At 55.7% G+C, this 26796-nt stretch overlaps 1 protein-coding gene across 2 annotated transcripts in view; it reads left to right on the top strand.

Annotated features, from left to right (window-relative positions):
• Positions 1–10982: 10982 nt before the first annotated feature.
• The window catches only part of KCNAB1 (potassium voltage-gated channel subfamily A member regulatory beta subunit 1), a 44534-nt gene continuing 28720 nt past the window's right edge, over positions 10983–26796 (top strand). The window contains exon 1 of one of the 2 annotated variants that reach the window (XM_040566653.1): positions 10983–11420. In XM_040566653.1, the coding sequence (XP_040422587.1) occupies positions 11179–11420 (242 nt within the window). In that variant the 5' untranslated portion in view covers positions 10983–11178. Of the gene's footprint in view, positions 11421–22551; positions 22913–26796 lie in introns of those variants that run through there. The other variant, XM_040566654.1, reaches the window with a different exon arrangement.

The raw sequence follows: 26796 nt of genomic DNA, 5'->3' as shown, positions 1-26796 counted from the left end.
GTAGTGGGTACTGTCGAGTTGTGGAATTAATGTGTATCTGTTGTGTGCTGTTAAGCCTGTTCTATATTGTTTGACGTATTAGCCCATGGCAATAATGTTGAGTTCCAAAAGAGCAACGCTGAAATGTTATGAAATTACTTTCTGCCTGTCTGTCTGTCCTCGCTCCCTCTTGCATCACTTGCTAGGTGTGTTGGTTGGTAACAGGCGTGTGTAGGCTGACTGATCTCCAGCGTACACGTCCTGCACGCGTGTGTGTAAAGTCACAGAGCGTGAGGTATCCTGTGTGCTTCTGGGGACGCTGATAGAAGAGTAAAAGTAGTGAGAGTGCAGTTGTAAAAGCTGTGGCACCAGAGCTCCTGGACATGCAAATCCTGTTTCTGTTCTCCAGCGCTTATGCAACAGTCCCTTCACAGCCTGCTGCCGATGTGCTTGCGTTGTACTTGATGACAGTTTATTTTCTACACTTTTGCTTTTACGGGATTTTTTTTTTGTATGTATTGTACTTAGCTTGATTTTTAAAATCCTGGTAGTCATTAGTGTGCAGTCACAGTACTGGAGGTGACATACCCAATCGATACAGGTTCCTTCCATCACGCGTATTCTGCTGTTTATGTAGTTAAGCAATAATTTGAGAGGTGGTTACTTTGGACACCTGTGCTTTTCTGGTATATCGAGGCAAAGCTACTTCCATCCACCTAAGAATGTTGAGCATGTCCTGCAACTGCTGTCCGTGGAGGTGCAGTTTGTGTCGCAGCTCTGCCCTGAGCAGCTTTCTGGGGACCTCCACCAGTGGAACTGCTCCTGCGTACCCAGGATCGTCCCTTTTACCCCCCACTTCTTGAACAGTTGCCTTTCATTCAGCTGTTCAATAACATGGGGTATTTCGTGGCTGTAGCTACTTGTATTTCCACTTACATAGGTTTGTGAACTGGAATAACAGTTGTCAGTGTTTGTTCTGTATTCTTTTGATCGCACAGGTTTTCCTGTGGCTTTTACATTTACCGCCTACGCATAATGGAAATTTAATCTCTGCTTATCGGATATGGCTAATTTGTGCAAACATATTATTTTTGCCTGTATTATTGAGAGATTGCTTTTCACTGGGGGAAGGAGATGGCGTGTCCCAGCCCCTCTGCTCCTTGAAGCCACTTCTGCCGCACGGCTGCAGGGGAGCGCAGCAGCCCGGCGGTGGGTGCGCGTATCCCGGGCTCCGGAGAGCTGCCTGCCAGCCGTGGCTCTGCCCCTGGCAGCTTCTGTAGCTCGGGCAAGTTGGTCCTAATCGATACGGATCTCAGCTGCCTCATTTCTAAAATGGGGCAGCAGTTGTCACCCACGTCCACCATGACCTCTCTGAGCTCTTTGATGAGCTTTTTGCTGTGTAAGTGAAGCGTTGTTAATACACCTTTTCTTACTGTAAAAGCTGTCGGTCAAAGCCCCTGTAAATGCAGCGTTTGCTTTGGCAGAACCCGTTATTCCAGCACGGGTTCTGTTGAAAGCAAACTTTTTATATGTATCTCATTTCAAAAGAAAACTCCCTAATGAAATCATGGCCTCATAGTGCATTTTAATTTTTCATCAGAAAAAGCTGAGGATAGTTGTTTTCATTATTGTGTTGGTATGTCGTACGTAAATGGTGCAATGATGAGAAAAAAATCCTGGTGTGATGCAGAAACACTTCAGCCTTTCAGTGCTGTAGCAGTTGTTGCTTTTTGTAAGTAGGCTCGCTCTCGCTGCTGCTGCCGCTGCCACGTTGCCGGTTACCTTGACAGCAAATAGGGAAAACAGAAGGAATTGCTAAAAAAAATAATGCAGGAGAATATAGAGCACCTCTGAAACCCCAAACTTCCTCAGTTCTGAGTGAGACACTTCTAGTTTATCCCCGTGTAAATAAATAGAGCCCCCGTGTAGAGCCCCATAGTTCTGGTGCAGCTGGCAAGCACACGTGGGTAGCGATGGCCGTGTCCCTGCGTCGGGGCTGGACCCCCAGGCCCCCCGACCGCACGCCTCCAGCGCGCCGGGGCTGAAAGCTGTCGGCTGCACATCGCGTGCTTGTCGGTCCTTTGGGTTGCACCTTAACTACGGGTGTGACGTGTACCTCCACCCTGTGTGGCATACACTTCTAACATCTTCTAATCACGTTGGTTGCTTTCATGGCTAATGAAATGGAGCTTGACAGCAATTCCTGTGCTCCTTAGGAACTTTTTTGTTGTTTTTTTTTTAAGCCAGAAGGGTGAATATTGAAATGTTTAGGCATAAACTGTTGCACTATAAACAAAATGTCTTACTGAAATGGAATTTGTGATCTTCCCCCTGTTGACACCTGTGCCATGCGTTTTGGAAGCAGTGGGTTGTTCTTAGGAAGGTCGGTGGTGTTATCCCAGCGGTCCTTGAGTGTCTTATGGAATCCATGTGTATAGGACAGCCAGGCGTGGAGAGAGACATAAATACTCGGTTCACTTTCTTAAAAGAAAAAAAAAGAAAAACCACCTATATTTAGCACATAGTTTACAGACTAATAACCGTAGCTGCCCTGTACAGTTGTTCACCTCAAGTCTTCAGTAAAACATGTCAGCAGTTAGAGGAATTTGTATTGGGGGCATTCCCCGTCATTCTCAATTTTTAACATTTTTCTGCTTGTGAAATGATAAAGTACTGTGAGCCTTAATTTTTATCCACAAATAAAAATATTATGTTTGAACGTTGGTGTGGCTTATTTTTTTAGGGCTTTTGTTTACGCTGTAGGTGGCCGCAAGCCTGCGTGGTGGCAGCCGCGCTCCCTGGCTGCCAGCCGTGGCAGGGTACGGGACACGGCTGTCCCCTGCCCTGGTGCTGGCTCTCTGCATGCTTTCGTGCTGGGGTAGAAGTACCTAGTTCCTAAAATGCGTGCGGGGCTGATCTGGGGGTAACGTGGCAAATGCGCGTGGCCCCGCGGGGACGAGTGCCCGGCGCCGACCCTGGGCTGAGCGCTTGCAGGCCCGGAGGTGACTGAGCCGGGGCTCGGGCTGAGGATGCTCCCGTGTGCTCTGCGGAGCCGGTGGGTATTTTTAGTTGTTTCTGTAGCGCCCATTGCCATGGTAACACAGCATCTAAGCGGGCAGGTTCTGGTTCTCCAGCGGGCCTGCTGCTTGTGCTGCTCCGGTGGCGCCAACCCACCCGGCCCGGAGTCGGGACAGGGCTCCTGGCCCCGCCGGGGCTCGTGGCCACCGTGCTGGGGCTCTCCAGTGCCACGAGCTGAAGGTGAGCCCCTGAACTCGCAGACCCGAGCAGGAAGCACTTGCAGTGTGTCCTTGGAGCACCAGGGCTGCTCTCCAGGGAGTCAAACGCTCAGACCCTTGTAGAATCAGCAGATCAGCCTTTTGGTCTGAAATGGATGCAGAAAAGGAGCTAACACCGTGGGCGGTTCTGCACCTCTTCTTACAGCCCTGGGGCTGCTGCGTGCGTTAGGCACGGGTCTGAGCTGCTCTTCGCCCTGGAAAGTCTCCCCCTTTCTGGTCGCGGATTTCTTACTTGCTGACCGCTCTTGGTGCCAGCCAGAAATGGCACCGGAGGCTCAGCAAGGGGAAAAACTACGTTAATGAACCTCACCAAGAATTTCTCTTTTTACTTGGATGTGCTGTTTGGCTCCGAGGTTATAGCTAAAAATTCTACGAGAAGATAAAGGGCTGCAGGGAGCCTCTTACCTCTTCATTTTTTTTTAAATTTCAGCAGGTGGACTCACTGGGATCTGAGGTGTGTGGCTGGGGCACCGGCACTGGATGTGCACGGCGTGCTGCAACGCCAGCGCTCCTCTGTGGTTCCTGACGAAATACAGCGCTTGTTACCCTCTGCCACTTTTAATTGCACGGGTCTTTCAACCACATGTAATAAATCAGGGCTGAGCAGCATCACAGCGGAGCAGCACCCAGCACCCAGCTGCTGTTGGTCACTCCTAGGACAGCCCACGGGACCCTTCCCGTGGTGCCCAACATCCCCTGCCCAAATTCTCTCTTCTTCTTCCCGCTCTCCTTCCCCGACTCCCCCGGATGAGTGTGGCGAGCGCTGCCGACCAGCTCTGGGACAACCTTCGCCTTGCTCCAGAAATGCATCTCGCTGTGCCCGCCAGAAGAGGGCCAGAAACATGCGAATACATCAGTACCAGCTTCGGGTGTGCTGGATACTGAAATTTCTTTTTAAAACCCAAGTACCTCGACATATCTGACCCTTGGTCGTGAAGAGGTGCAGAGACTTCTACCGATTTCCCCCAGATGCTGTTCTCGTCGTGGGTCCCTCGGGGTCGGAGGGCTGAGCATGTGGCGGGGAGCTCGGTCGCCTTGTGGCTGGGTGGGACGGGGCAGCGGTGTGGGAACGAGTGCCAGCCGCACGTAGAGCAGCGCGCTTCATCGCTTCGTGCTCAGCTGTGATGGGAAGCACCCAGGTGCACCCCAGCCCTGCGCTCAGGGGGGGCTGCACAATGCAGAGAAACCGCAGCTGGTGCACGGCCACAGTTCACATTCACCCACGGGCTCTGCTCCCCGGGAGCCCCCGGGGTGCTGGTCCTCGTGCTGCTGGTGGCAGCTGGGGACAGGGACACAGCGAGGCTGGGAGGCCGAGGAGCCCCGAGCCTGCTGCGTGCGGGTTGCTGTTCAAATGCCTTCTGAGCGGGGGGAAGCACTTAGAAGCTATTACGTACCCTAATGAACCCTTCCCTGCGGAGGTTCCAATTACCTTAAGTAGAGGATAGCGTGGAGTGAGATTGCTGCTAGCCTAAAGGCTATCACTTAGACTTTTGCTAATTGGATCCTGCATTTGGAAATTACTTAGCTCCTATGGGACGAAATCTATACGTTCACTGAGCTATCACTTACAGATATTTTCCAGCTCAATCTGTACCTGTGTAAAGCTCGCCTTTTTCTGCTAAAATCCTCTAAACAGGACCTGCCAGGCTAACTGAGTGCTGCCACTTTGTCCTGCCTGAGTCGATCTGTATCTCCACGCAAATAGATTTTAGGAGTGTGTATACGTAGCTGAAGAATTTTTGGGAATGCTTATTGAGAGGAGAGTAAGGAATCTGAAATGTTGGGATCAATTTTAAGAGAATTTCAAGAGGATGACTTTTAAAGCAATTTTGTTAGCACAGCTGGGGAGTTGATGGATCAGAATTTGCAGCCTGTGTGGGAATGGGGCACAAGACATTCCCTGGGGAGGCGAGAGGGCAGACGTCCCCGCACAGCGTGGCGAGGCACTTGTCAGTCAGCACACACGGTGACCTGAGCCAGCCCACCCTGACATGGAACCGTTCAAGAGATTTTAAAAAAGGAAAACACTTCGAAAATGCAAATTGGATGAAGTGTATTAATTCACCATGGAAACCTAAAGCTTCTCTGAGTAGAAAGCATGTATTGGAGGCTTTTATAAATGTTCCTCTTATTAAATCGGAAAAATGCTAGGTTCGACTAAAGCAATGTCTGAGCCAGAGGAAAATGCAGTCAGTTGGCGCTGTGCTGAGGGTGGCCAGGGTGGGAGTCAGGGGAGTGTTCTGCGTTAAAGCCGGCGACACCGACGTATAGTGCTTGTTTTTCAGTGGCTGTTCTACATCTCGGCGTTGCTGTTCGTTGTAGCGATGGGTGCTCTGACCTCGCTTCGCTCCAGACCATTATGGGTTGCACATTTAATACAGCTGAGTGCCAGCAGCGGGGGGATTAAGTCCCTCGTGCGGGGGCAGCTGTGCTTTGCAGCCGGCCGGGCTGGCGGTACCGCTGCTGCGGGGAGCGGCACCACGGGCATTTTGGGGTCACGCATCCAGCTCGGAGACAGCCGCTGGGATAAAAGTGGATGTTACAAAGTGCTTTAAAAGGAACTATAGGCACCTTCAAAGCCTGGAGTAAGGACGTTGGTTATAACCTGCGGTAAGTTCCAGGCACACAGCTCACACACACAGGTTTTTGGAGGCCCGAGCGGTGCCTGCCTGTGACCCACAGCAGCCAGCGGCCAAGGCTCCCCTGCTGCCCTGGCCCTGCCGCAGCTCGGCCCAGAAACATGCATCAATGTTTAACAGCACCTGGCGGCTTCTCTTGCAGGCAAGGGATCCTTCTGCATGTTTTATGGGGTGAGCGGGTGTCCTTACCTGGCAGGACGTGCAGCCTCCCCGGAGCGGCACCCGATAGCGTTACCTACCCGGGTGACACGTTACGGGAACGGCCGCGGTCACGGCAGCCTGCCGTGAAAGGAACAATGCTCCGTTTAGGGAGGAACAAATTGCGAGCAGGTGCTTTTAGAGTAGTTTGCTTCTATAGTGACTGAAACCTGCTCAGGGCCTTGTGTTTGTGTGTCTATGGCTGAGTGAACAATAAACACGAGAGACTGGGTGAGCACCATGTCTGTAACACAAATGTTGAAGAACTTTATTTTGCTTTTGTTAGCCAGCTCCCAGGTGAAAGAACTCAAACAGTCCTGTAAGGCTTGAAGGTGTGTAGCTGTAAAGCAAGCCTGCACTGCCTGGGTTGCTCTGGGTTGGTTTAAAGGCTTCTGGAGTTGGTGGAAACCCTCTCCTTCTTGGGACGTGCTATGAAGTTTAGTGACTAATGAGATCACATTTACAACAGGCACAAACCTAGGATATTTTAGCAGCCCACAGTTTGAGTTGTTTCTCTAGAATTTTGCGCACTTTAGTGTGCAAGTTTTAGTGTCACCTCTGCTAAACAGGCCAGGCAACACACAAGCTTCTGGGGAAGGGTAATTTTATAGGACTTCTTCCACAGGAGAACGGAGCTGCTTTCTTAAAACACACCTAAAAACATCTTTCTTACTGTGGGCACACCCTGAAATGTGGTGAGCCCCTGGCATGCTCTCCCTGTGAAGGAGACAATCCAGCAAGGCGCAGGCTGCCGGGGGCTGCAGCTCACTGAGGAGCTGGGCGGTGGGGGCTGCTGCGTGGCCAGAAATGTTCCTCGTCCCTGTGAAGCGTCCCCTCCCAGGCCCTCAGTGCCACTCCATCAGACCCTTGAACAAGCCACGTTCTTGTGGCAGGCGGGCGCAGGGCCGACGCCTGAGGCTGGGATGTGCCCACACCAGCGGGCTGTGAAGACAAGAGGCGGTGTTCTGGTGCTGCACTGCCCAGCCTCACCCGACCGTTCTGATCCCTCTGCCTTTGAATGCAATGTCTTTAAAATCCTGCTTGTCTTCAAGGGTGTATTTTTTGAGTAGTTTTGCCTTCCCCTCTCTCCAGCCCTGCTCCTGAAGTGCCTGGTGTGATAACTTTCCAGCGAGAGGGAAACCAACACAATTCTAGCGTCCCCTCCTTTGACACGTTCCCCAAACACGTTGGCAAGAGCCCCAGCTTTGTTCTGGCCTGGCGGGCGGTGGGGTCCCTGTGCTGCCCCAGCCCGTGACGCCGGGGCTCCCGCGGGCCGCGGGGGCTGCAGGCCCGGCACAGCCCTGGCCCAGCCGAGCTGGTGCAGGTGCGGAGGCACCGGGGCCGGATCCATCGCGGAGCTGGGCCTGCCCACGTGCCTGTCTGCGTGCCCACGGGGCGAGCACATGTGGCCTCACGTAGGCTGGAGCCCGCTGGCGTTTAAAGCTTGAGCGAGCCAGCCCACTTTTCCCTGCAGTCCACCCGGACGCCGTGTTTTGAGCAGGTCCCGATTACACACCCAGTCCTGCCCAAGCTCATTTGTAGCTTTTTAGGGCTGCCCCCCTTGCTTTTGGCAGACCGAGGGCTGCCGCGGTGTGCGTTTCAGCCTGCTGACATGCAGGACGCCGTACAGATGTTTCCATGAAGAGGTCGCGGCTCTTCTTTCGGGTTAAGCTCTGCGGCCACATATCTAATTACGGCTTTGTGGCCGGCATAGGGTTATAGCGGGAGGAAGGCGCATGCTGGAAATCAGTTTAAATGATTTGAGGGCAGCGGCTCGGCGCTCCCCTCGCGCCGGGGGCGAGCCGCGAGGATGCTGGCGGCACGCACGGGCACCGTGGGGAACAAGAACGCCGAGGAAGCGCTGAAGCTGAGGAAGCAGTCGGTGCTGTCCCTGGGGAGCCGGGACCGAGCCCCGCGGAGCAGCACCGACAGCGCCAAGGACCCACGGCTGAAGCCGGCTGCGGCGCAGCAGCGGGCGCGGAGGCTGGCGCTGCTGCGGGAGCTGGAGATGAGCTGGTACCTGCGCGTCTGCGAGCTCTCGCACGAGCACACCGTCGCGTACACCACCGGCATGCCGCACAGGTAGGAGGCCGCCTGCTCTCGGCACAGGAGGGGCTTGCACTCCTCGAAATAGTAGTAGTAGTGGTAGTAGTAGTAGTAGTAAGTAGTAACAATACAAAAAAAAATAATAATAGGAAGCTTTTTGTCTTTGTGATTCTGACATTTCCAGTTGTTTGGGGGCTTTTTTTCCCCTGCATTATGATGAACGTGAGATAAAGAACTGGACATTTTGCAAACTTGTTTCTTGGCTTCCCAAACTTCTCAGCCGAACCCACCTGTGACGATTCAGACTCATTTCTCACAGCCGTTTTCTCCGAGTGACCACAATTTCATCAGACCTGGGTTCAGGTGGTGTGTGAGGGCTGTGTGGGTGACATGAGACGATCGCATGGAGGTGTTGGCTGGTTCCTTCCTTTCACCCCAGACCCGGGAGCGATCTCGATGGCCTCCAGAGTCTGATCTTGCTCCTTTAAAATGTTAGGGGATCTCGGCATTAGTGGAAATTAGATGTGCGGCTCTAATCTCTTGCCCAGACTAAGACCCTTAATGAAATAGGACCTAAATACGGGCGGATGCATGCTGTTGTCTCAGTCCGTCTGTCCCAAGCAGCAGGAGCGTAGGGATGAGCTCTGTTGCACCTGCTGGGAGTGATTTTAGTGACTGGAGAAAGGGGGGTGTTTGTTCAACTCGCCCTGAGAGAGGAGCCTACTTTCAGAGGCTGGTCTTTAGCCCTGCTCTGCACAAAGGCACCCACAGCAGCAGGGATTTCAGCCTGGACGTCAGGCAAAATCCTCCCAAATCTCGGGGAATGGGGGTGTTTGAGGTGCCTGGCACAAACCAAGACTTGCAGCTGTGCTAGGGTTGAAATTAATTAAAATGCCATCAGAATAAAAATTAGAAATGGGATAACTCAAAAGGAAAATGACAGAGAACCATGAGAGATGGAGAAAGTGTCTGTTAAGTGCAAAACTGTCTGTGCCTGCCTGGCCCTGCGCTGCTTAGCGGCACCACAAAGCGATGGACACGCAGGATGACTTCTGGGAACAGCAAGGTTCTCGTGGTGCTGAGCTGCGCGAGTCCCTGAAGCTCCAAACAAGTGAAACTTATGTCTAAAAACTGCAGAGGAGTTGCAGAAGTATTTCTTTGCCTTTGGTTCATCTTGCTTTAGAGGCAAGCAGAGAGCCGGACCTGACAGGAGGTAAAATAGAAGGGGACTGTTGCAGGAGCTGGGGATGGGACCAGCCCTCCGCTGGTGGCCCAGCACCCCAAAGCCACGCTTGTAGGGAAAGGGTAGCTGGGTAATCCACGTTTCCATGCAAAGCTCCTCTCTGTGACATTGAATTATAATCTTTTAAAATATGTTTTTTTTTAGAGATCAGTCCTTGTTTATCTGCTTTGAAAGCTTTACGGATTAGTTGAGTTCATGATATATCCATCACTTGATTATTTAGCTTATTTTTCAGATGTATTTGGGATTGAAAGGAGAATCAGAAAATGGGTTGAGTTTTTAAAACATAAGAGCCCAGAAAATCTGCCTCATGGTGCATCTCGTACACTGGTCTGTTCCCTGGTAGCTGGGCCTGGCCAGAGCTGGTTGCTTTGGCCCTGCTGGATTCACCTTGACTGGGGGGCTCTGGGTGCCCCCAAGGTTTGCACCATTTCTCCGTCACCCCTCGGGGACGCAGACCCTGGAACCAGAAACTCTCTGTTTGCTCTGGTAGCAGGATGGATCAGCTACAGCTAGGGGAAGGGGGAAGTCAGCAGACTGCGGTGTTTCCACGACCTCAATACCACACCTGCTGCTGGGTGAGGGCTTGGTGGAGAGCGTGAGTGGAGACACAAGTGTTTCCTTCTCCTTTCTCACCCCTTTTTTTCCATGCCAGAGACCCAGAACAGCTGCAAACAGGCATCTCCATTACCATTCAGCTCTTGTTTTAATACCAGCAGCCTCCCAGCCACTGGTGCTGCAGCTCCCGGGGCATCCCCTGGCTGCTGGAGCCAGCTGTCTGCTGGTGCTCGGAGGGGGCAAGCACCCCTCCCTAAAACGTGCGGCATGCCCGCAGGATCACGGGCAGACTGCTGCGCGGGATGTGCAAATTCAGGTTTCTTAGCTGCCTCCCACGGTCCCTGGAGGAACAGCCCGCAGCCTGAAGCCCCCTGTCCTGTGCCTGTCCCGTGTCGGCAGAGAGCAGCAGCCCCAGGCGCTCGGCTGGCTGCAGCAGGAGCCCAGCACGGCGCTGCCCGCCTGGTGGCACGAGGCCAGGCACCGAGCCTGAGCTCCTCTCCTCTCCTCCCCTGCCCCTGCGCGCCTGCCCGTGGGTCCTTCCCGTCTCAAGAGTTTCCCTTGTCTGCTTGGGTTATTTTTTTCTGCCAGGGCTTCGGCTGCTCCTTAGCCTTTGTTTGCTTATTGCTTGCATCCTCCTGGGGCTGTGACAGGTAACAGTAAAGTTTGCAGGCCAGTTAACCTGAGCTGTGAAAGTTTACAAGATTACAAGAAAACAAAAAGTTTTAACGAGTTGTATGAGAGGTGCTTGCAGTGTTCGTCCGTCCAGCCCAAGGCCTTAAATAAACCCCGTGAGAATATTATTTTTTATGTTCGTTAGCCTTGGATGGAATCCCAAACAAATATTTCTCATTATCTAAATATAAGACCTGGGAAATAAGGTCGGCGCTCCATTCCCACAGGCAGCCCGCGCCCCTCGGAGTACTTGGCCATGATAGGCTTCAGCCGGTGGGACCGATTGCCGACCCTGGCCAGAGCCCATCTGGGCCCCAGCTAAAACAAGCCCGTTGCAATGCCGTGAACAACGTCGGGGACAAAAACACGGCTGCGTAGCACCGTGCTCCTGCCGAGTGCCACGGCCGGGCTGATGCCATCGTCCCCTGGCCGTGGTGCCATGGCACCGGGCTCTCCGCGCAGTGGGTTTTAAAGAGGGGGCTCTGAGAAGCCCCCACCCAGCGGCTGCGGGGCCAGGGGCCAGGCTGCTGGCGGCTCCCCCAGGACCATGCATTTGTACAAGCCCGCCTGCGCCGACATCCCCCCGCACAAGCCGAGTTTGCAGAAACCGAGCGAAGCGCTTCTGAAAGGCAAAAAGCCAAGCGTGGTGCCCAAAATCTGCCCCCCGGTGTCCGGCTGGGCAGGGAAGGCGAGCGGAGCCGCGGAGCTGAAGCAGCTGGAGAAGTTCCTGCACGTGCATGGGCTGTCCCTGCAAGAGACCGTCCGCGCGGAGACGGGGATGAAGTACAGGTACTGGGGGGTGCCGCGGGTGTCTGTGCGGTGGGGATCTGCCAAAACTGCAGGATGCTCTCCCTGGCAGACGTCTGGCAATGGCAAGGCTGTGTCCTGGAGCCTGTGTGCACCGCCGGGCAGACTGCTGAAACCCAGAGATGCTGGCTGCTTTAGGGGCTTCTCTTCTCTCGGCTGGCTGAGCACCGTAAGAAATTAGCACGGCCTCGAGCAATGGTAAATGCACAGGACTTCTTCTCCCAAAACTTTGAATTTGGTTAGTCTTCTCCAATATTAGTTGTTTGTGCCCAGCTATTAAACTGACCCTTTTAGATTCGGGTAGAACTACTTGCTTGCTCTGACGCTCTAATTAAAGCTCATTTATTTGTGCCAGCAGCCGGCTCACGGCTGAGGAGCAGGTACGGTGCCAGCAGCCTGCGGTGGCACTGCGGCGGGGTGTCCGTGCTCTGCTGTGAAACTGGGGCACAGGCACTGGGGCACGAGAGCCAGAGTCTGTGTCTGGGTGGCAAGGTACGTGGCTGGCATGCTGGAGCACACGAGCAGGACACGGACCTCGTCCGTGCACCGCAGCTGGCACAGGGCAAGGGCTGAAGGACAGTGGGTGAAGAAGACCTCGGCGTGCTTAGTCCATCGTTCGTCCCTTTGCTTTGTTTCAAAAGCTCCATTTCAGAAGGGTGACCCCTCTGAGGGCTGTGAAGCAGCACCCGAGGGCTGCCGTGCTCTGAGCACAGCTGTAGTAGAAGCAGTCCCGGTGTCACGCGGGTTGGAGAGCAGGGATCCTGTCCCTGAGCGAGAGCCTCACATATACTTATCAACCTTCTTTTTTTCCGATCTGGGAGCTTGCCTCCCTCCTAGTGAGAAATTCTTTTGCGCCCCTTCTGATGAGCTGAGTCCTCTCTGGCAGCTGTGCTCAAAACGCTTGCTGTCAGTGCACACAGGGAAATTCCCGTGTGCCTTTGCCTGTTGTTCCTCTGCTCCTTCGGCTCTTTGCATGGGGCTGGGCCGTGCCAGACATGGTCTAACACTTACAGCTCCCTTGCTGACGAGTTCAAGTAGTGCCGTAGCCACACCGTGCACCGTAAGGCAGTGGGAATTGGTGCCCCCAGCTGCCCCCAGGATTGTGGCCCTACAAACTACCCAGCTCCAGCTCCGGCTCCGTCTGTCACCACCCGCAGATGGTCCTTGTGTGCCTGCCTGGGCTGCTTGGCTTGTGGAGTGCAGTGGTCCCCATCCATCAGAGCCTTTAGCGTGATGAAATAAAGCGTGCATTTAATTCCTGTTGAAGCTGATGGATTCGAGCAGATCCATCCTTTTAAGTACGCGCATTCTTCAGAGCTGACAGAGGCAGCTATGAAATATTGCAGCTCACACACGTCACACCCCGGAGAAGGAAGACTTCTGCAGGGCAGTGGGCTGTGCAGAGCACCTCTGATATACAGTGTGGGGATTTCCCAGTAGTCCCCATCATTTGGTACTCCTGACTCCTATTTTCTGTAGGTTTTTGTTCTTCTAGATTTAGACGGACAAGGCTCTCCCAGGCTTATTGTGAGTGTGAATGCTTTTCTTCCCCAGTGCGGCTTGGTTGCCTCCCAGACCCTTCCTCCAATATCCACAGGTCTAGTCTAAAGACAGCACAATAAAATAAAATATTAGGAATAGGATATATTAGGATATTAGGAAGAACTTCTTTACTGAAAGGGTTGTTAGGCATTGGAACGGGCTGCCCAGGGAAGTGGTTGAGTCACCATCCCTGGAGGTCTTTAAGAGACGTTTAGATGTAGCCCTTAGTGATATGGTTTAGTGGAGGACTTGTTAGTGTTAGGTCAGAGGTTGGACTGGGTGATCTTGGAGGTCTCTTCCAACCTAGACGATTCTGTGATTCTGTGAAAAATTAAATAAATATATATATTTATGAAGAGCTATTTAATTATGTGTGAAAAGTAAGGAAGTGTTAACAAGAAACACTAAATACTCCTAAGCTGCTTTATTTATAGGGTGATTACTTCTTTTCTCTTTCATTGCTTTAGCAAATAGAGCTTAGTTCAGCCTGTTATTGAATAACTGAAAGTGCAGCAGTGCGTTGGCTTATTTTGTTTCTGATGATAACAGTATTTCTCTCAGATGAAACACAATTTGCAAAGGCAATTTGGTGCTTTATTATCCAGCAGGGTGCTCGTTGCGCTGCTTTCCTTCACACACACTGTGCTGGGCTGTGAGCCTTTACAGGCTGAGCCGCGTGGGCTGGGTCTGTCCCCCCGGCCGGCGACCTGTGGCCGCACAACTCCTGAACCTCCTGCGGCGACGTGGGAAAGAAAGCAGCACTTGGGCAGCTGCTCGATGGGATCCTCCGGACCCCCGCGTCCCAGCACACCCCGCGTCCTGCACTGGGAGCCTACGGGAGTCCTACGCCCTACGTTCAGGCTGGGCATCGGGAAAAAATTATTTACCGTGAGGGTGCTCGGACACTGGAGCGGGTCTCCTAGGGAGGCCGTTGGTGCCCCAGGCCCGCCAGCATTCAGGAGGTGTTTGGAACGTGCCCTCAAGAACGTGCTTTAACTTTTAACTTTTAACTTTTGGGTAGCCCTGCAGTCCCTCGCTTCAGCTTCCTGAAGGAAATGTCTTGTGTATAGGCGGCGTTTTGCTTCATCGAGCAGTCTAAAGGATGGTTTTGATCTGTTTGAGAGAAGAAATAAAAAGTGGGAATAACAAGTCGGTTTTTGTGATGGAAGCGGGACTGCGGGAGAGTTGCCGTGGCTGTGGGGGTGTCCGCAGCCCCCAGGGGAAGGGATCGGGAAACCGAGACTGAGCCCGGCCGCCTGCGGCTGTCAGGTGCTGAGCGGTGGGAGGACGCGGCCACATCTCAGCTGTGAGTCCACAGACGAGAACGTTTAATGGGGAAAAAAAATCACATGGGCTGTGCCTACCTACAGCGCCTCCGAACCGCTCCGGCTCCTCGGGAAGGAGAGCGTGGGTTTACTCATGAAAGGTCTTTGGAAATGTCAGCTCGGTGGCAGACACAAAGGCAAACACCCTTTTAAATACGTGACATGCGTAACAGCAGAGCACTGGTTTAAATAGTTTTATGGGAGCTGACATTTCATGTCCAGCATCCTGTGCTGGCCTTCCCATTTCAAAGGGACCCGGTAAGCGGCGAGCAGGGGGCTCTGCGTGGTGGAACCATCCCCGCGCGGGGCGATTAGACAGGCTTTCGGCTCAGGGAAAAGATGACAGGCAGGGATTACAGCAGATGTGCTTAAAATCGGGAGCAGGCTGCAGTAAGCAAAGTGCTGTCTCCCGTACTGTAGGATCCAGGGGGATGCAAATGAAATTTCTGGACAGCAGGTGTAAAACACAGGGAGAGCTTTCCTTGCGTCTTGTAATTAAATCGGGGATCTCATTGTCGCGTTCTGGGTGCCAAAAGCATGAAGGTGTTCAGAGCATTATTAGATGCGAGTCTAGGCCATCGAGGGCTGCCAAGCACAAAGGGCTGGATTTAACCTCTAGCACAGCAAATTTTTGAGTCGCTGGTGGCAGAAAGCAGAGAGGATGCACAGGGAGAGGCATCGCTGCGCCTTCCTCCAGCTCCTTACAGCCTGTGCCCAGCGCCTGCCCCGGCACTGCCCGGCTGCGCTGCTGCTTCCCGCGACGCCTTGCCCGGGCTGTTAGATGCTCGTGCAAGAGGAGGCGGCTCAAAGCACACCCACCAGTCCCTGTCTCGCCTCCTGGGTTTCTGTTCGTGCCCCCGTGGAGCTGCTGTGGAGGAGGGGGATTTGGGAGCAAGCAATTTTCCTTAGCCGCTCTTCCGGGCTCCATTGGGCAGGCTCATTTCAGGCAATGATCTTTAAAACGTTTAATCGCTAGATGGCAAAATACACGAGAGCGCTTAACGTGGTCCTGTAATCCTGCGCTGTAATCCGGACCTAATCTGCTCGTTCCAGAGCGCAGCTGCATCACATTTATGGGGATATAGCTTACCCCGTTCAGAGCTTCCCAATTCCTGTGCCGACTGACCGCAAGAGCCGCACCCAGCTGTGCCCTTTGTTCACCAGCTGTAATTTTTCAGGAGTGGTTTTTTTTTTTTCTTTTAAAATCTGATCAAACTTCCCTGCCTGCTCCCTATCCAGTGGTGATTGCAGATACTCCCGTGCCTTTTTCCAGACGATTAGTTTCCCCTTGCTGCTTACTGCTCCCGGTATCTTTACGCAGCTCCTGCCCGTGCTTGAACTAACGGGCGAGGACGGCGGTGAAAGCAGCAGCTGCGTGCGGGTGAGGCTGCGGACAGGGCACCCACGGATGTGTTCGGCAGTTGCAGAGGGGTCCTTCCTCCCTAAAGCAAGAAAGGGGGGTTCACCCCGGCACAGAGGGCTCACTGTGCGGCCGAGGGGGGCTTTGCAGCAGGAGGAGCCCTTCAGCCGCGCACGGTGCCGGCCGTCGGAGCGCGTCGGTGCCAGCAGTGAACGTGTGTGTGCACGTGCACATGCCCACGTGCATGCACACCCACACCTGCACGCACGTTTCCCCCAGCAGTGCTCTGCTCCAAAGCCCTCTGAGCACATCCCGGTGTGCACAGCTGTTCCCACACCAGTACCAAGGCTGCGTGGAAGCTCAGCGCCGCCCTGCCGTACTGCCACGGCCACCCACGCCTCTGGGGAGGGCTCCCGGCGCCACAGCCGCTTGGCTGGCATGGACAACGATGCAAATTTTGTCTTCCCTGTCCGTAACCCTAACAGGAAATCGCTGCCAGCCTTCCCCTGCCTGCAGAGACCCTGCTCCTGCTGGCGCCGAGCAGCAGGTTGTGCCCTTGCTGCCATGCCCTGCGCGTCTCTGTGTCCTGGTGCACTCCTGTCCGTGCCCACGCAGCTCCGGGTGCTGTGCTGTGGGCTGGTGCTGCCCCCGCCCGCAGCATGCGGCCAGGAAAAGGCAGCTACCCCCCCTCCTCTGCCAGCTGTCGGCATCGCTGGTCTGCTCAAGGCGTTATCCCTTCGGAAACGATCGTCCCCAGGGCTGTGCCAAGGCTTGGAAGAGCGCGTTTGTGCAGCAGCCGCCGGCAGGCTGGGAGCAGGGCTTTGTGCCGCCAGCGGTGGAGCGCGCCCCGTTAACGCGGGCTCCCAGTTTGTCCTCACAGATGGCTGCGGTTCAAATGGAATAAAAATTGGTTACGGTCCTCGTACAAATGCAGTGCTGATGCAATAGCAGCCTTTTTGCTTGGCTTCATTTAAGGAAATAATGCAAGGCAATGGCAGCTGCTCTTTCAAAGTCCCTCTCCCCTCCGGCTGTTTCTTCCTCACTCGGCACTGAACGGGAGCCGAACAGGTGATGCTTTGCACCGGTCCTTGGGTCAGGAGTTGCTTTTTTTAGTTAACAACTTGAAGAACAACTGACCGAAATGCACCTGTTTGCCCCGTGTTTCTCGCCCACGGGGAGGTGGCGGCCGTGCGGGTGGCACCGCAGGCAGCGGGCTGCGGGCTGCGTCCTCCTGCTGGAGCTGGGGGAGGCCGACTTGAAAGGCAACTTTGTTCTCTCCTGCAGCTCCAGTGCCTGCTGCAGGCCTGCTGCCGGCTGATAAGCTTTTTTTTTTTTCTTTTTTTTTTCTTTTTTTTTTAATTTTCATTGCTCGGTTTCATCGCAGCTTGGCTTCATCCCCGTTCCAGAAAGACTTGAGAAGGCGACGCTGCGGCGTCTGTGTAATTCCAGCAGCGCAGACGCTGCCTTTCGCGGGGAGGTTGTGAAGTCCTCAGGGAGCGTGTCCAAATGCTCCAGAGACGGCTCTGAAACCAGCAGCTGTCCAGGGACGTTGGGAAAATGGACCTGAATAAATCTCAGGGCAGCTGCAGTCGAGGTGATAACTGTTGAGAGGGGAAAAAAATAGAAAAGGAAAGGGACTAAAGAGAGAAATGGTGGAGCAGTGTGGATTGCAGCAGTTAAAAGGCAGAGCATGAGCCCTTGGGCAGGTGGAGTGAAAGGCAAGGTTTCCGTGGCGTTTCCCATGGGTTTCCCATGTCAAACAGGACGTTTGCCCTGGGGCTCGTGGTCGGAACAAAGTTCCGGGAGCTGCCGCGTCTCGCAGGGCTCGCCCCTGTTCTGAGCCCCTGCCAGCGCATCTCAGATCAGAAGTTATTGGCAATAATTAGTCATCCATCTGCTGTAGTGCATCCCGGGAAGGACAGAGCGGGGCTGTTTATTATTCAGCTCCGAAGACTCAGACCTTAGCAACACATTTCTTTATATAAGTTAATTTGGAGTTTTAAGCTGTTACAAATTATGCTGGGGTGGTATTTGACGCATATGGATAGCAGAATAATGTACGCAATTGCCTGAAATGTACTATTCAATAAGCACAGGCAAGTTGAACAACACACTGGGCTGAGCTTTATTTGGAATAAATATATTAATCACGCTATGCGAGGAACCGAGGGAAAATCTGCGTCTTCTGTGCGCGTGGTCTAGTGTACGGCAAAAGGGGGAAGCGCGGGTTTGCCACACGCTGCCAGCCTCGTGCGCCTCTCTGGCTCTTCCTGGGCTGTTTTACACCGCAGTGGCCAGCAGCCGGGCACGGGAAGGAGCAGCCCCGGCACCCAGCGCCGACTGCCCTGCCCTGACCGCCAGCTCTGCGAGCGTGCTGCTTGGAACCGGTTACCAGGGCTCTGAGCAGCCACACGGCCCAGGGACAAAAGCAAAAATCCCTTTTGTGTGGAGCAGAGGCTGGAGTCAGCACTTTTTACTGACGTGCTCCAGGGGAGCCAGATCGGGCTTGAAATACGGCCTGAAGTCCATCCAGCATTTCAGATAGCCAGACGGAAAAAATGTTCTGGCGTATCTCGGTATCTGAATGAGGCAGAGCGGGCTTTGTACAGCTCTCAGTGCTTTAATCGGATGCATTAAAATAACGCTCGTTGCCAGGCCCCATCTTGGATGGCAATGGCTTTCGGTCACCTGAAAAATCAAGCGGATAAAATGGGAAAGTTGACTTTCCTGTATTGAAGCAGGGAGCAGCGCAGTGCCTAGGGCCGAGGACACGGCTGGGGATGCTTGCCATCTGCGGGAAAGTGACGGCGTAATTGAGCCGGGCACCCAAACTGAGCACCCTTTTGTGAAGGCTGTGTGGCTGCAGAGGCTGTGCCCTCGTGGGGACAGGGGAGGCTCGGTGTCTCAGGGCAGTGCCAGCCCGTTCAGCTGGCAGTAAATGGTGGTTTGTCTGATGTCCCCCAAATCCTACGAACCCTCATAAAGGAATTCTTTGTATAATTGTGTGCTAGGGGTGTCTTTCCCAGCTGTAGTTTTGAACAAGATGCCTTTAAAATAAATTCCATTGTGCAAGGAGAAAACGCAGAAATTATATTTTTGTTCTTTTTCGTGTTTCTTCTGCCGAGGACATTGTTCAGCAGCGGGTTCGGAGTGCCGCTGGGCTCTCGTGCCAACCACCACCCCACCGGGCTTCCCAACAGCGGGGCTCAGCTCGGGGAATTGCTGCGGCCACGGGAGCAGGGGCCGAGCTGTCGGCATCCCTCGGTGGCCTGCTGCTGCCTTCCCCGGCTGGGAGCTGCAACCAGCTTTGGGAAATTGTTGGGAATGGGCACATTCTCCCCTTCAGCGCTACTTATTTTTAAAAACCAGTTTCTGTAGGACAGACTCGTGCAGCTGTGGCATCCCGCCGGCATCCTGCTCAGCTCTAATTAGAATTAACCCCAACTACTGTATTTTCATGCCGGGTTTGATTTGTTTATCTTTTCTTCCCACCCTGAAGAGCCTGTAACACAAAGTCCCCGGGGCTGGGGCGACGCTGCAGTACTTCTCTGCAGGTGGTAATGCAGCACGTGTGCTGCCCGTGCCAGCAGCTCACAGAGACCAGCAGAAACGCCCGGTGCCGTCCCTACCTGCTGCCCGTGGCACCGGTGGAGCACGGGGCACCTGCACTGCCATGCTGCCAGGGCTGAGTACCGAAAATCTGCTGCAAAGATGGTTTTTAACTGAAAACATTTAATGGGAATTCGGATGAGTTTTCCTCAAGTGCAATTATGAATGCAAATTTAAGTTTTCCATGGGAAACTGAGATAAGCCCCGTGTTTTTGTCCTGCAGCTCATTTCCTTATCGAGCCCCCAGCTCCAGCTCCGGGGCTTTTCCCCGCTTTCCTGGGTGGCTCCGCTCACCATGCACGCTCGTTATCTCGCCCCTGTACGTATCAGACCAATTTAGGGAGATGTAACGGAACTGCTGCCATCAGAAGTAATTAGCCCAGCGGGAAACCTGGTCTCAAGCAGCTTTGAGATGGAGAGGAATGGCTGAGAGATGAGCACGGACTGTGTTCGTAGCCAGAGCTCCCCACGGCCTGGTGAAACTTGTGCTGGGAGGTAACACGAAATTTCACTGAGCGCGTCCTGCTGTGCTAAGGCACATTGTCCTGTGGAAACCAGGTGGTCAAGGATTTCGGGTGATGCATGAAGACAGTTCCCGCAAAGGCCGATGCTGGCAGCAGCCACCCAAAACACCAACTGTGGGCCTGGGGCAGCTGTGGGCAGAGCCGGGTGTTGCAGCGAGGCCAGGGCTGGCCGCTGACACAGAGAAGGGCATTTTTTGGGTGGGCAGGCTCCGTGGGCAGAGCTCTGCGAGTCCCACGGCTGCACTTTGTGGAAGGATCATGCCATAACTGCAGTGCTGGGGGAATTTTTTGACCTTCCATGAAGCTTCCTGAGGTTAATGTGATCCAACTGTATGGCATGCAAAGTCCCGCTGAGCACCTGTCAAACTGTCCAACGTGGTTAAAGCTATATTATGAGCGCCAAAATCATATCATCAGCGTGCCTGCCGGCGGCTGCTTTCCCTGTCTGGCTGTGTTTTGCCAGCCATGACCCTGCCCTGAACGCATGGTGCTGTCCCCAGGACCCAGTGGTGCGCCCAGGGCTTCGTTCTCCACCATTCTCTGCTCTTTTCTGCTGCTTTCTGCTTTCTTCTCCCCAGGTCCTGTATCCAGCATGCAGCCAGGGAATATCACGGTTATAGGCGGTGAGAGGTGCAGCGGGGCAGCCGCGCTCGCCAGCTCCCTTTTTCCTGTACAGAGCAGACAAAAGCTGCAGACGCAGCAGCGGCGATGGTCACAGTGCGATGCAGTGCCTGGGACTTGAGGGCTGTGGTGCACTCGATACTGACAGCTAGGCTGCGCGCAGGCTTTGCTCTCGTGCAGAAAACCCACTCTTGTAGCCGAATGATTCTCCACAGCTCCTCTGGAGCTGCCCAGCCGATGTCCCACAGCGCAGTGCAGAGAGATGCTGTCCGAGTGGAACCGGAGGGGAAAGGCGGCTTTGGAGGGAGCGGGGAAACAGCTCGGGTTGTGCAATTAAGGCTGCGTGTAGCTGTGCAGTGTCATCACAATGCCGATACTCGCACCGCCATAGGGAGCACAGATAGCCGTCAGCTTATAATTGCGCCCAGCGTTGCTGTGGCATCAGGAGCAAAGAACTGGAGCTGCCCCTAGCAGCAATGGCCTGGGACACGTGGGGGTGGTGTTATGGCCATAGTCCTCCTGCTGCTGTGTTGTTAAGCTTATACAATTTTTTTTGTCGGTATTTTGAAATACAAATTCAATTCCTGCAGCACGGAGTAATCATGTGAATAAAGAGTTGCTCTTCCCCCCCAGTACGTGATATCTGTATCTGTACAGTCGCAATTTAAATAAAATACAGCTAAACTGAAAATAACTCCACGTATTGCTGAAGAGGAAGACTACAAGCAAAGAAACTTTGCCGAGGGGCTTGTGTGACATTGGTGCTGGCTGGGGCTGCACTCACTGCTGTGCTACGTCGCTGCCTTCTCTTGACAGTGAAGGATTTCAGTTAAAGAGCTTAAAACGGCTGAGATGGCATCGTTATTTGTGACCCGGCTCGGTTCAGCACGCAGAGGTGTGGCTTTATGCAACCCTTTATGCTGCCTGCGGCTGGCGCCCAGGTCTGCTCCCCACAGCCGGTGTCCACTGGGCCCCTCGGCACCTCGCAGCCGCCCCTGTGCACGAGAACGGGTTACATTCAGAGTCAGGCTTTAATATTCTAAGTTAGATTCTCGGTGTGTTTGCATAACGATTTAGCCTGTAAAACTTGGGGGGCTGTGGCTGGGGGCAGCCGTGTGGAGTTGGTGCTGCTGAGGGTTGGTGCGTGGGGCTGCCCGGGGGAAGGGAGGGCATCGGTGTTAGGGGTTTCTGAACTGAGGCCGACGGCCTTACGCCGAACGAGGCACTTCCAATTTTAACACCCTTTGGTCCGAGAGCAGTCTCATCGGGAGCGGTTGCTTCTCTCCTTGGAGCCCCTCGGTGTGACAGGGCGTGGGGAGAGGTGGCGATGACCTTGTGGCCCTCGGTGCCACGCTCTTTGGGGCATTTAACGGCGTTTATTTGTGGTCTACGACACTAAGCTATTGATGATGCGTGTGGAAGCTGTTCTGAAGCTAGGTCTTGTGTGTGAGATGGAGACTCGCGGAGGTCTGTTCGTTCGGTCAGCCATTCCTTCGTGTTGAGGTGTTCACCCCCAGATTCAGGCCTCGCGGGGAGGGGTCCACCTCCCCAAACGTGCACCCGACGGCAGGCACGGGGGGCTCTGCTCACGGCTGGGGGGCTGCGGCTCTGCCGCACGATCCACTATCGATCACCTCTCGGAAAACACCGGGAAGTGACTCCTCGGCTCTTCTACAGCGCTCCCACATCCCCTCCCTCGAGCACCTCTGGGCCGTGCGGTGCGGGGGGGTCCCGGCCCCGGGCTGAGGCGCGGACCCCCGGGACTGCCCCCGGGGGTGGGCGGGGGGGGGGCGGCAACGCGGTGCTGGGGGGGCTCTGCCCGGCTCGGCACGCCTCCTGCCGCCCTCCCCCTCGTTTCTTCGCCGTCCCCTCCCCGCCCTCCGCGTCACGCCGCCCCTCGCGCTGCTGCCGGGAGCCGCCTGCAGCCGCTCGCAGCGCCCGGCGGGGGCAGCCGCGGGGCCCAGCCCGGCCGGGGGGCACCGGGGGGGACGGGGGGGAGCCCCGCAGAGGCGCGGAGCCTGCGGCAGGGCAGAGCCGTGCCGGGCAGGGCAGAGCCGGGCGGAGCCGAGCCGGGCAGCGCGGGGGCAGGGCGGCCGGCGGCGGCGGCTGGCCGCGGGGTCGCGGCCCGATGTCGCCCCGAGCCCCGGACTAGGCGGCGGCGGTGCCCGAGGAGCGGCGCTGAGCCCCCGCCGCGCCCCGCTCGCCTCGGCCCGGCTCGGCCCCGGGGGAGCCGGGGGGGCCCCGGGTCCCGGGGTCGCTCCGTCGGGGCGCGATGCAAGTGTCCATCGCCTGCACGGAGCACAGCCTGAAGAGCCGCAATGGGGAGGAGAGGCTCAGCGGCAAGCAGAGCGCCGCCGCCCCCAACGTGGTGAGCGCGGCCCGGGCCAAATTCCGGACGGTGGCGATCATCGCCCGCAGCCTGGGCACCTTCACCCCCCAGCACCACATCTCGCTCAAGGAGTCCACCGCCAAGCAGACTGGCATGAAATACAGGTAAGGGGCCGCGGCTCCCCCTCCGGCTGCCCGCGGGTCCTCCGCGGCCAGCGACGGACCTGGGAACCTCCGCGGAGCCCAGCGGCATCGGGGCCGTGATGCTTTTTGGGGCGGGGGTGCGCGTAGGGGTGCGCTACGAAGCCCTCCAGCGCGTGTCGGTTACGGGCGATCCACGTGAATTTACAGCGCTGGCGTTAAGATGGTTTCCGCCGAGCGCTCCACGTAACTCACGCTGGGGTTAATGAGCAGAAAGATCAATTAGCAGAGCGGGTTTGAGGCTGGCCGGGAAAAGTTCAGGTGCAGCGTGCGTGGGGCGAGGGAAGCGTCTGCCCTGGGTACCGCTCCGACCTGAGCATCACGCAGACTTCTTGGCTGGTGTGTATAGCAGGGAGGGGATGAGAGCCAGTTTAAGTGAAATGCAGGAGAAAACCGTCAGCCTTCCCCTGGAACGCCTAATGTATCGCGCTGGTTTCTGTCGCTCTTAGCTTGGGAAGGACAGACAATAAGGGGCTGCTACTTCTCTCTGAAACGCTCCGTGCGGGGAGCTGGCGGCTCTGCCACACCTTCGGCTGAAATCAGGAGGCTCACGCTGCCTCTGTCGGCGGCTTTCTCCTGTTCCGAAGGTCCCTTTGGTCAGCAGCTGGCTGGCGGTGGGGCCGGGGCAGTGTCCGACCCGTGCCTGCCCCAGGACCCCCCCCAGGGGCTGCGGGGCTGCGGCCGGTGCTGCCGTGGCCGTGCTGGGCAGGCGGTGCGGTGCTGGGCGCTGCTCCGGGCCGGCTCTTAGCACGGGTGCACGAAGTCCGGCTGCGCGTGCGGCTCGCGCGGGGCTCGGTGTAGGCAGCGTGCCTGTTACAAAAATTGCCGTATTAACCCTGCGGGAGAGGCACAGGCAGGGTGTACGAAGACAGAGCGGGTGGGATGCTTTGAGCACTGGTGCTGTCCTTCGGCAACTTTCCACGGGGGCCGTGTCCCCCCCCTGCTCCTGCACCGCAGCAGAAGCGATCGGCATGGCAGGCGAAACCTGCCGTGTCTTGGAGCCCAGAGCACATTCAGAGCTGTAATCTGTTACCGAGGCACAGCTCCTGCTCGTTAGGCTTACGGGCGCTGCGTACTAATTGTCAGCAGCTATCTCTGCTCGTTTCCCCAGGGCTCCCCCAATTACCGACGCACGGGGTGGCTGCAGTTCTCTGCTGCCTGCAGGACACAGCCACCCCTGCAGCCTCGCAAAGTTGGGCCTCTGTAAATCATCCCTGGCGTATTGCTAGATAAGATTTCAATAGCGGAGACTAAATTCTCCAGCTGGCATTCGGCACGGCTCTGACAGCTCCCCCGGCTCCGGCTGCGTGAGACCTGGGGGATTGCATCAGGAATAGCATTGCGTTTGTGACAAGGCTGATGTTTTATCTTTATGACTAATCCCTGGTTCTGCTCCTAAATCTCTCCATATCTAGAGAAGATTTCTCCCCCAAGAGAAGCAGGGCAGGGGAAATTGGAGAAAGAGCTGACTAAACCTCCCAGCTCAGCTGTGGTGCTGCTGGATCGAGATAACCTTTGGTTGGGGAAGGTGCCTTGCGACAGTGCCGGGGCTGATATTTTGTGTTCCTCTCCGGTTCCTCAATCCGAGGGAAATTTGGTGCCTGGAGAAGCCAAAGGCTTTTCCCGGTGGCTACAACAGCAATGCTGTGAAGTCCTCAGCTCCCTTTTTTCAAGCTGAAGTCTTTCCCAGTGCATTTTCTGCTTGCATTATGTCACTGCTGACAAGCTTTACAATGTGTGCCACCTAAAATTACATGCTAGTTAAAATGCCTCTCGCTCAGTGCTAAAAATAGATAAATCTGCTCCCTCCCCCCTGTGAGACCCTGTGCAGAAGATGGGGGTGCTGCGGCCGGACAGGCTACGGGGCGTGGTGCCAGCCCGGACGGGGACGGGGATGGCAGGCGGTGGGGAGAGCGATCCTGCCCCACCGGGGGGACGTGGAGGGAGGTGGTGACAGTGTGAGTGACGGGGCGGTGGGGGTGGCAGAGCTGGCTTTTTGTCAAACGGCTCGTTTCTGGCTTTGCTCCAGATGAGAGAGCAAATTGGCATGCAAAATACACAGCTTACTGGAATAAATGCGTTCTTTTGGGAATATCTGCAAATATTGGGATTCAGGTGTGTTCCCGCGAGTGTGAGCCAGCCTCTGTATTTACTTTGTTCCGTCTCGTTTCATTTCCTTCATAGCAGATTGTGGCATCAACTGGGCATCGAGGCGGTGGAAAGCAAACGGTGTGGGGCTGCGGGAATCGAGCCACTGCGTGCGGACGAGCCCGCGTGCGGACGAGCCCACGTGCAGCCGTGCTGCGGGGCTGCCGCGTGTGCTGGCCATCAGTCAGACCGGGCTTCCCCGGGTGCCACCTCTGCTGGATGGAGGCTGCGTCACTGCCGGTGACACGCTTCTACGTGCGGGGGTGCCCGGGGGCTGAATCCTGCCCAGGTGCTCGGGGAGGGCGTTGGGGATCGCCTCGAGCCTTGCCTCGAGCACGGTGTAGCTGCGGTGTGCGGCTCGGAGAGTTGCAGCCTGCTGCATTGTCCCTGGGAACAAAGGGCAGATCGCATCCTTCGGATGCACGGCACGGGAGGAGGGGGGGCAGGCTGAGGGTTCAGCATCTCTTGGAGGTCACCGACTGGGTTCTCCTTCCTCCTCGTTTGCCTCTTTTTTTCCAAAATCTACCGTCCAGCCCAGTCCAAGCTGTCTGTGAGGCTGTGCCCCAGGCCTGATCCCGGCACACACCACGAGCACCGCAGAGAGTGCCGTGCCTGGTGGGATGCCGTCAGCCCTGTGCAGGGCAGCACTCGAGTGAGGGCTGAAACAAAACACTTTTTAATTACAAACGCAGGCAGGTGAATTTCACAGTGCACATTTGCCCCATGGCTGGCTCTGAGCCACTGGCACAGGCTGGGGAAGGGCAGAGCACACACGTGCCGGGCTGGAAGATGTGCTGCATGCTCAGGTCCCTCCTGCCCTCCTGGGTCACGGGCAGGTCTTGAAGCCACATGTGCTTACAGGTAGCCCTGCAGGGTGGCCCGAGCATCTTTCCCTTCCGTGCTTTCTTTTCCTGGCTCCTTGCCTAAGTGCTGCTGCTTTCCAGGCTGCAGAGCTCCGTCCTGCGAGCTCCGTCCTGCGAGCTCGCGAACCGGCACAGAAGGAGGCAGGAGCCGAGACGGAGAGGAGTGGGACCCGGGGACGCCACGGGCCCCTCCCCAGGCACGACCCCATGCACAGGGAGCGGTGAAATGGGGGCTCCTGGTGCTAGGGATGAGGGGGTGCTGTGGGACCCTCCTGCACCCGCCCAGCGCCAAGGCAGTGCCCTGGCCAAATTCCAGCAGAGATAATTGTGTTCCGCCAGCTGAAAATTCCTCTGCAATTTGAAGGTGTTTTTCTTCGCTGCGTGTCTGTGATCGTGGGTTCTTGTCGGAGCGCTTTATTAAGGAGCTGCTAATGCGCTTCGTGTGGCGGTGGGCGGCCGTGGGCCACGGGGGGTGTGGTGGGCGCCGCGCTGCTCTCCCGGCACAGGCCGCCCTGCGCTCTGCCCACCGCCCACCTGCAGTGAGGGGCACAAAACGGGACCGAGATATCCTACCCTCTAATCCAAACCCATATCCACTAGAGAACATGATTAAAAACTCCCTCCCAGAGTTATCCCCCAGGCCCCGCGGGCTGGGCCCCCACCCGAGCGGGCAGCGCTGCTCCGGGGCATTGTCCCCCCGCACCCATTCCCCCGAGCAGTTCCTTCCACTCCTTCAGACGTGCACTGGGGGATCTGAGGGCTACAAGCGAAAATTGCGCTGCTTTTATTCCAGTCTGGATTTCTCGTGTAGAAGCATTGCGTTATTAATGCTAGAAT

The sequence above is a fragment of the Cygnus olor genome, chromosome 9 (genome assembly GCF_009769625.2).
Source record: "Cygnus olor isolate bCygOlo1 chromosome 9, bCygOlo1.pri.v2, whole genome shotgun sequence".
Classification (NCBI taxonomy): domain Eukaryota; kingdom Metazoa; phylum Chordata; class Aves; order Anseriformes; family Anatidae; genus Cygnus; species Cygnus olor.
Note: the sequence above shows the minus strand (reverse complement) of the source record. Positions and strands in the feature narration are given on the sequence as shown.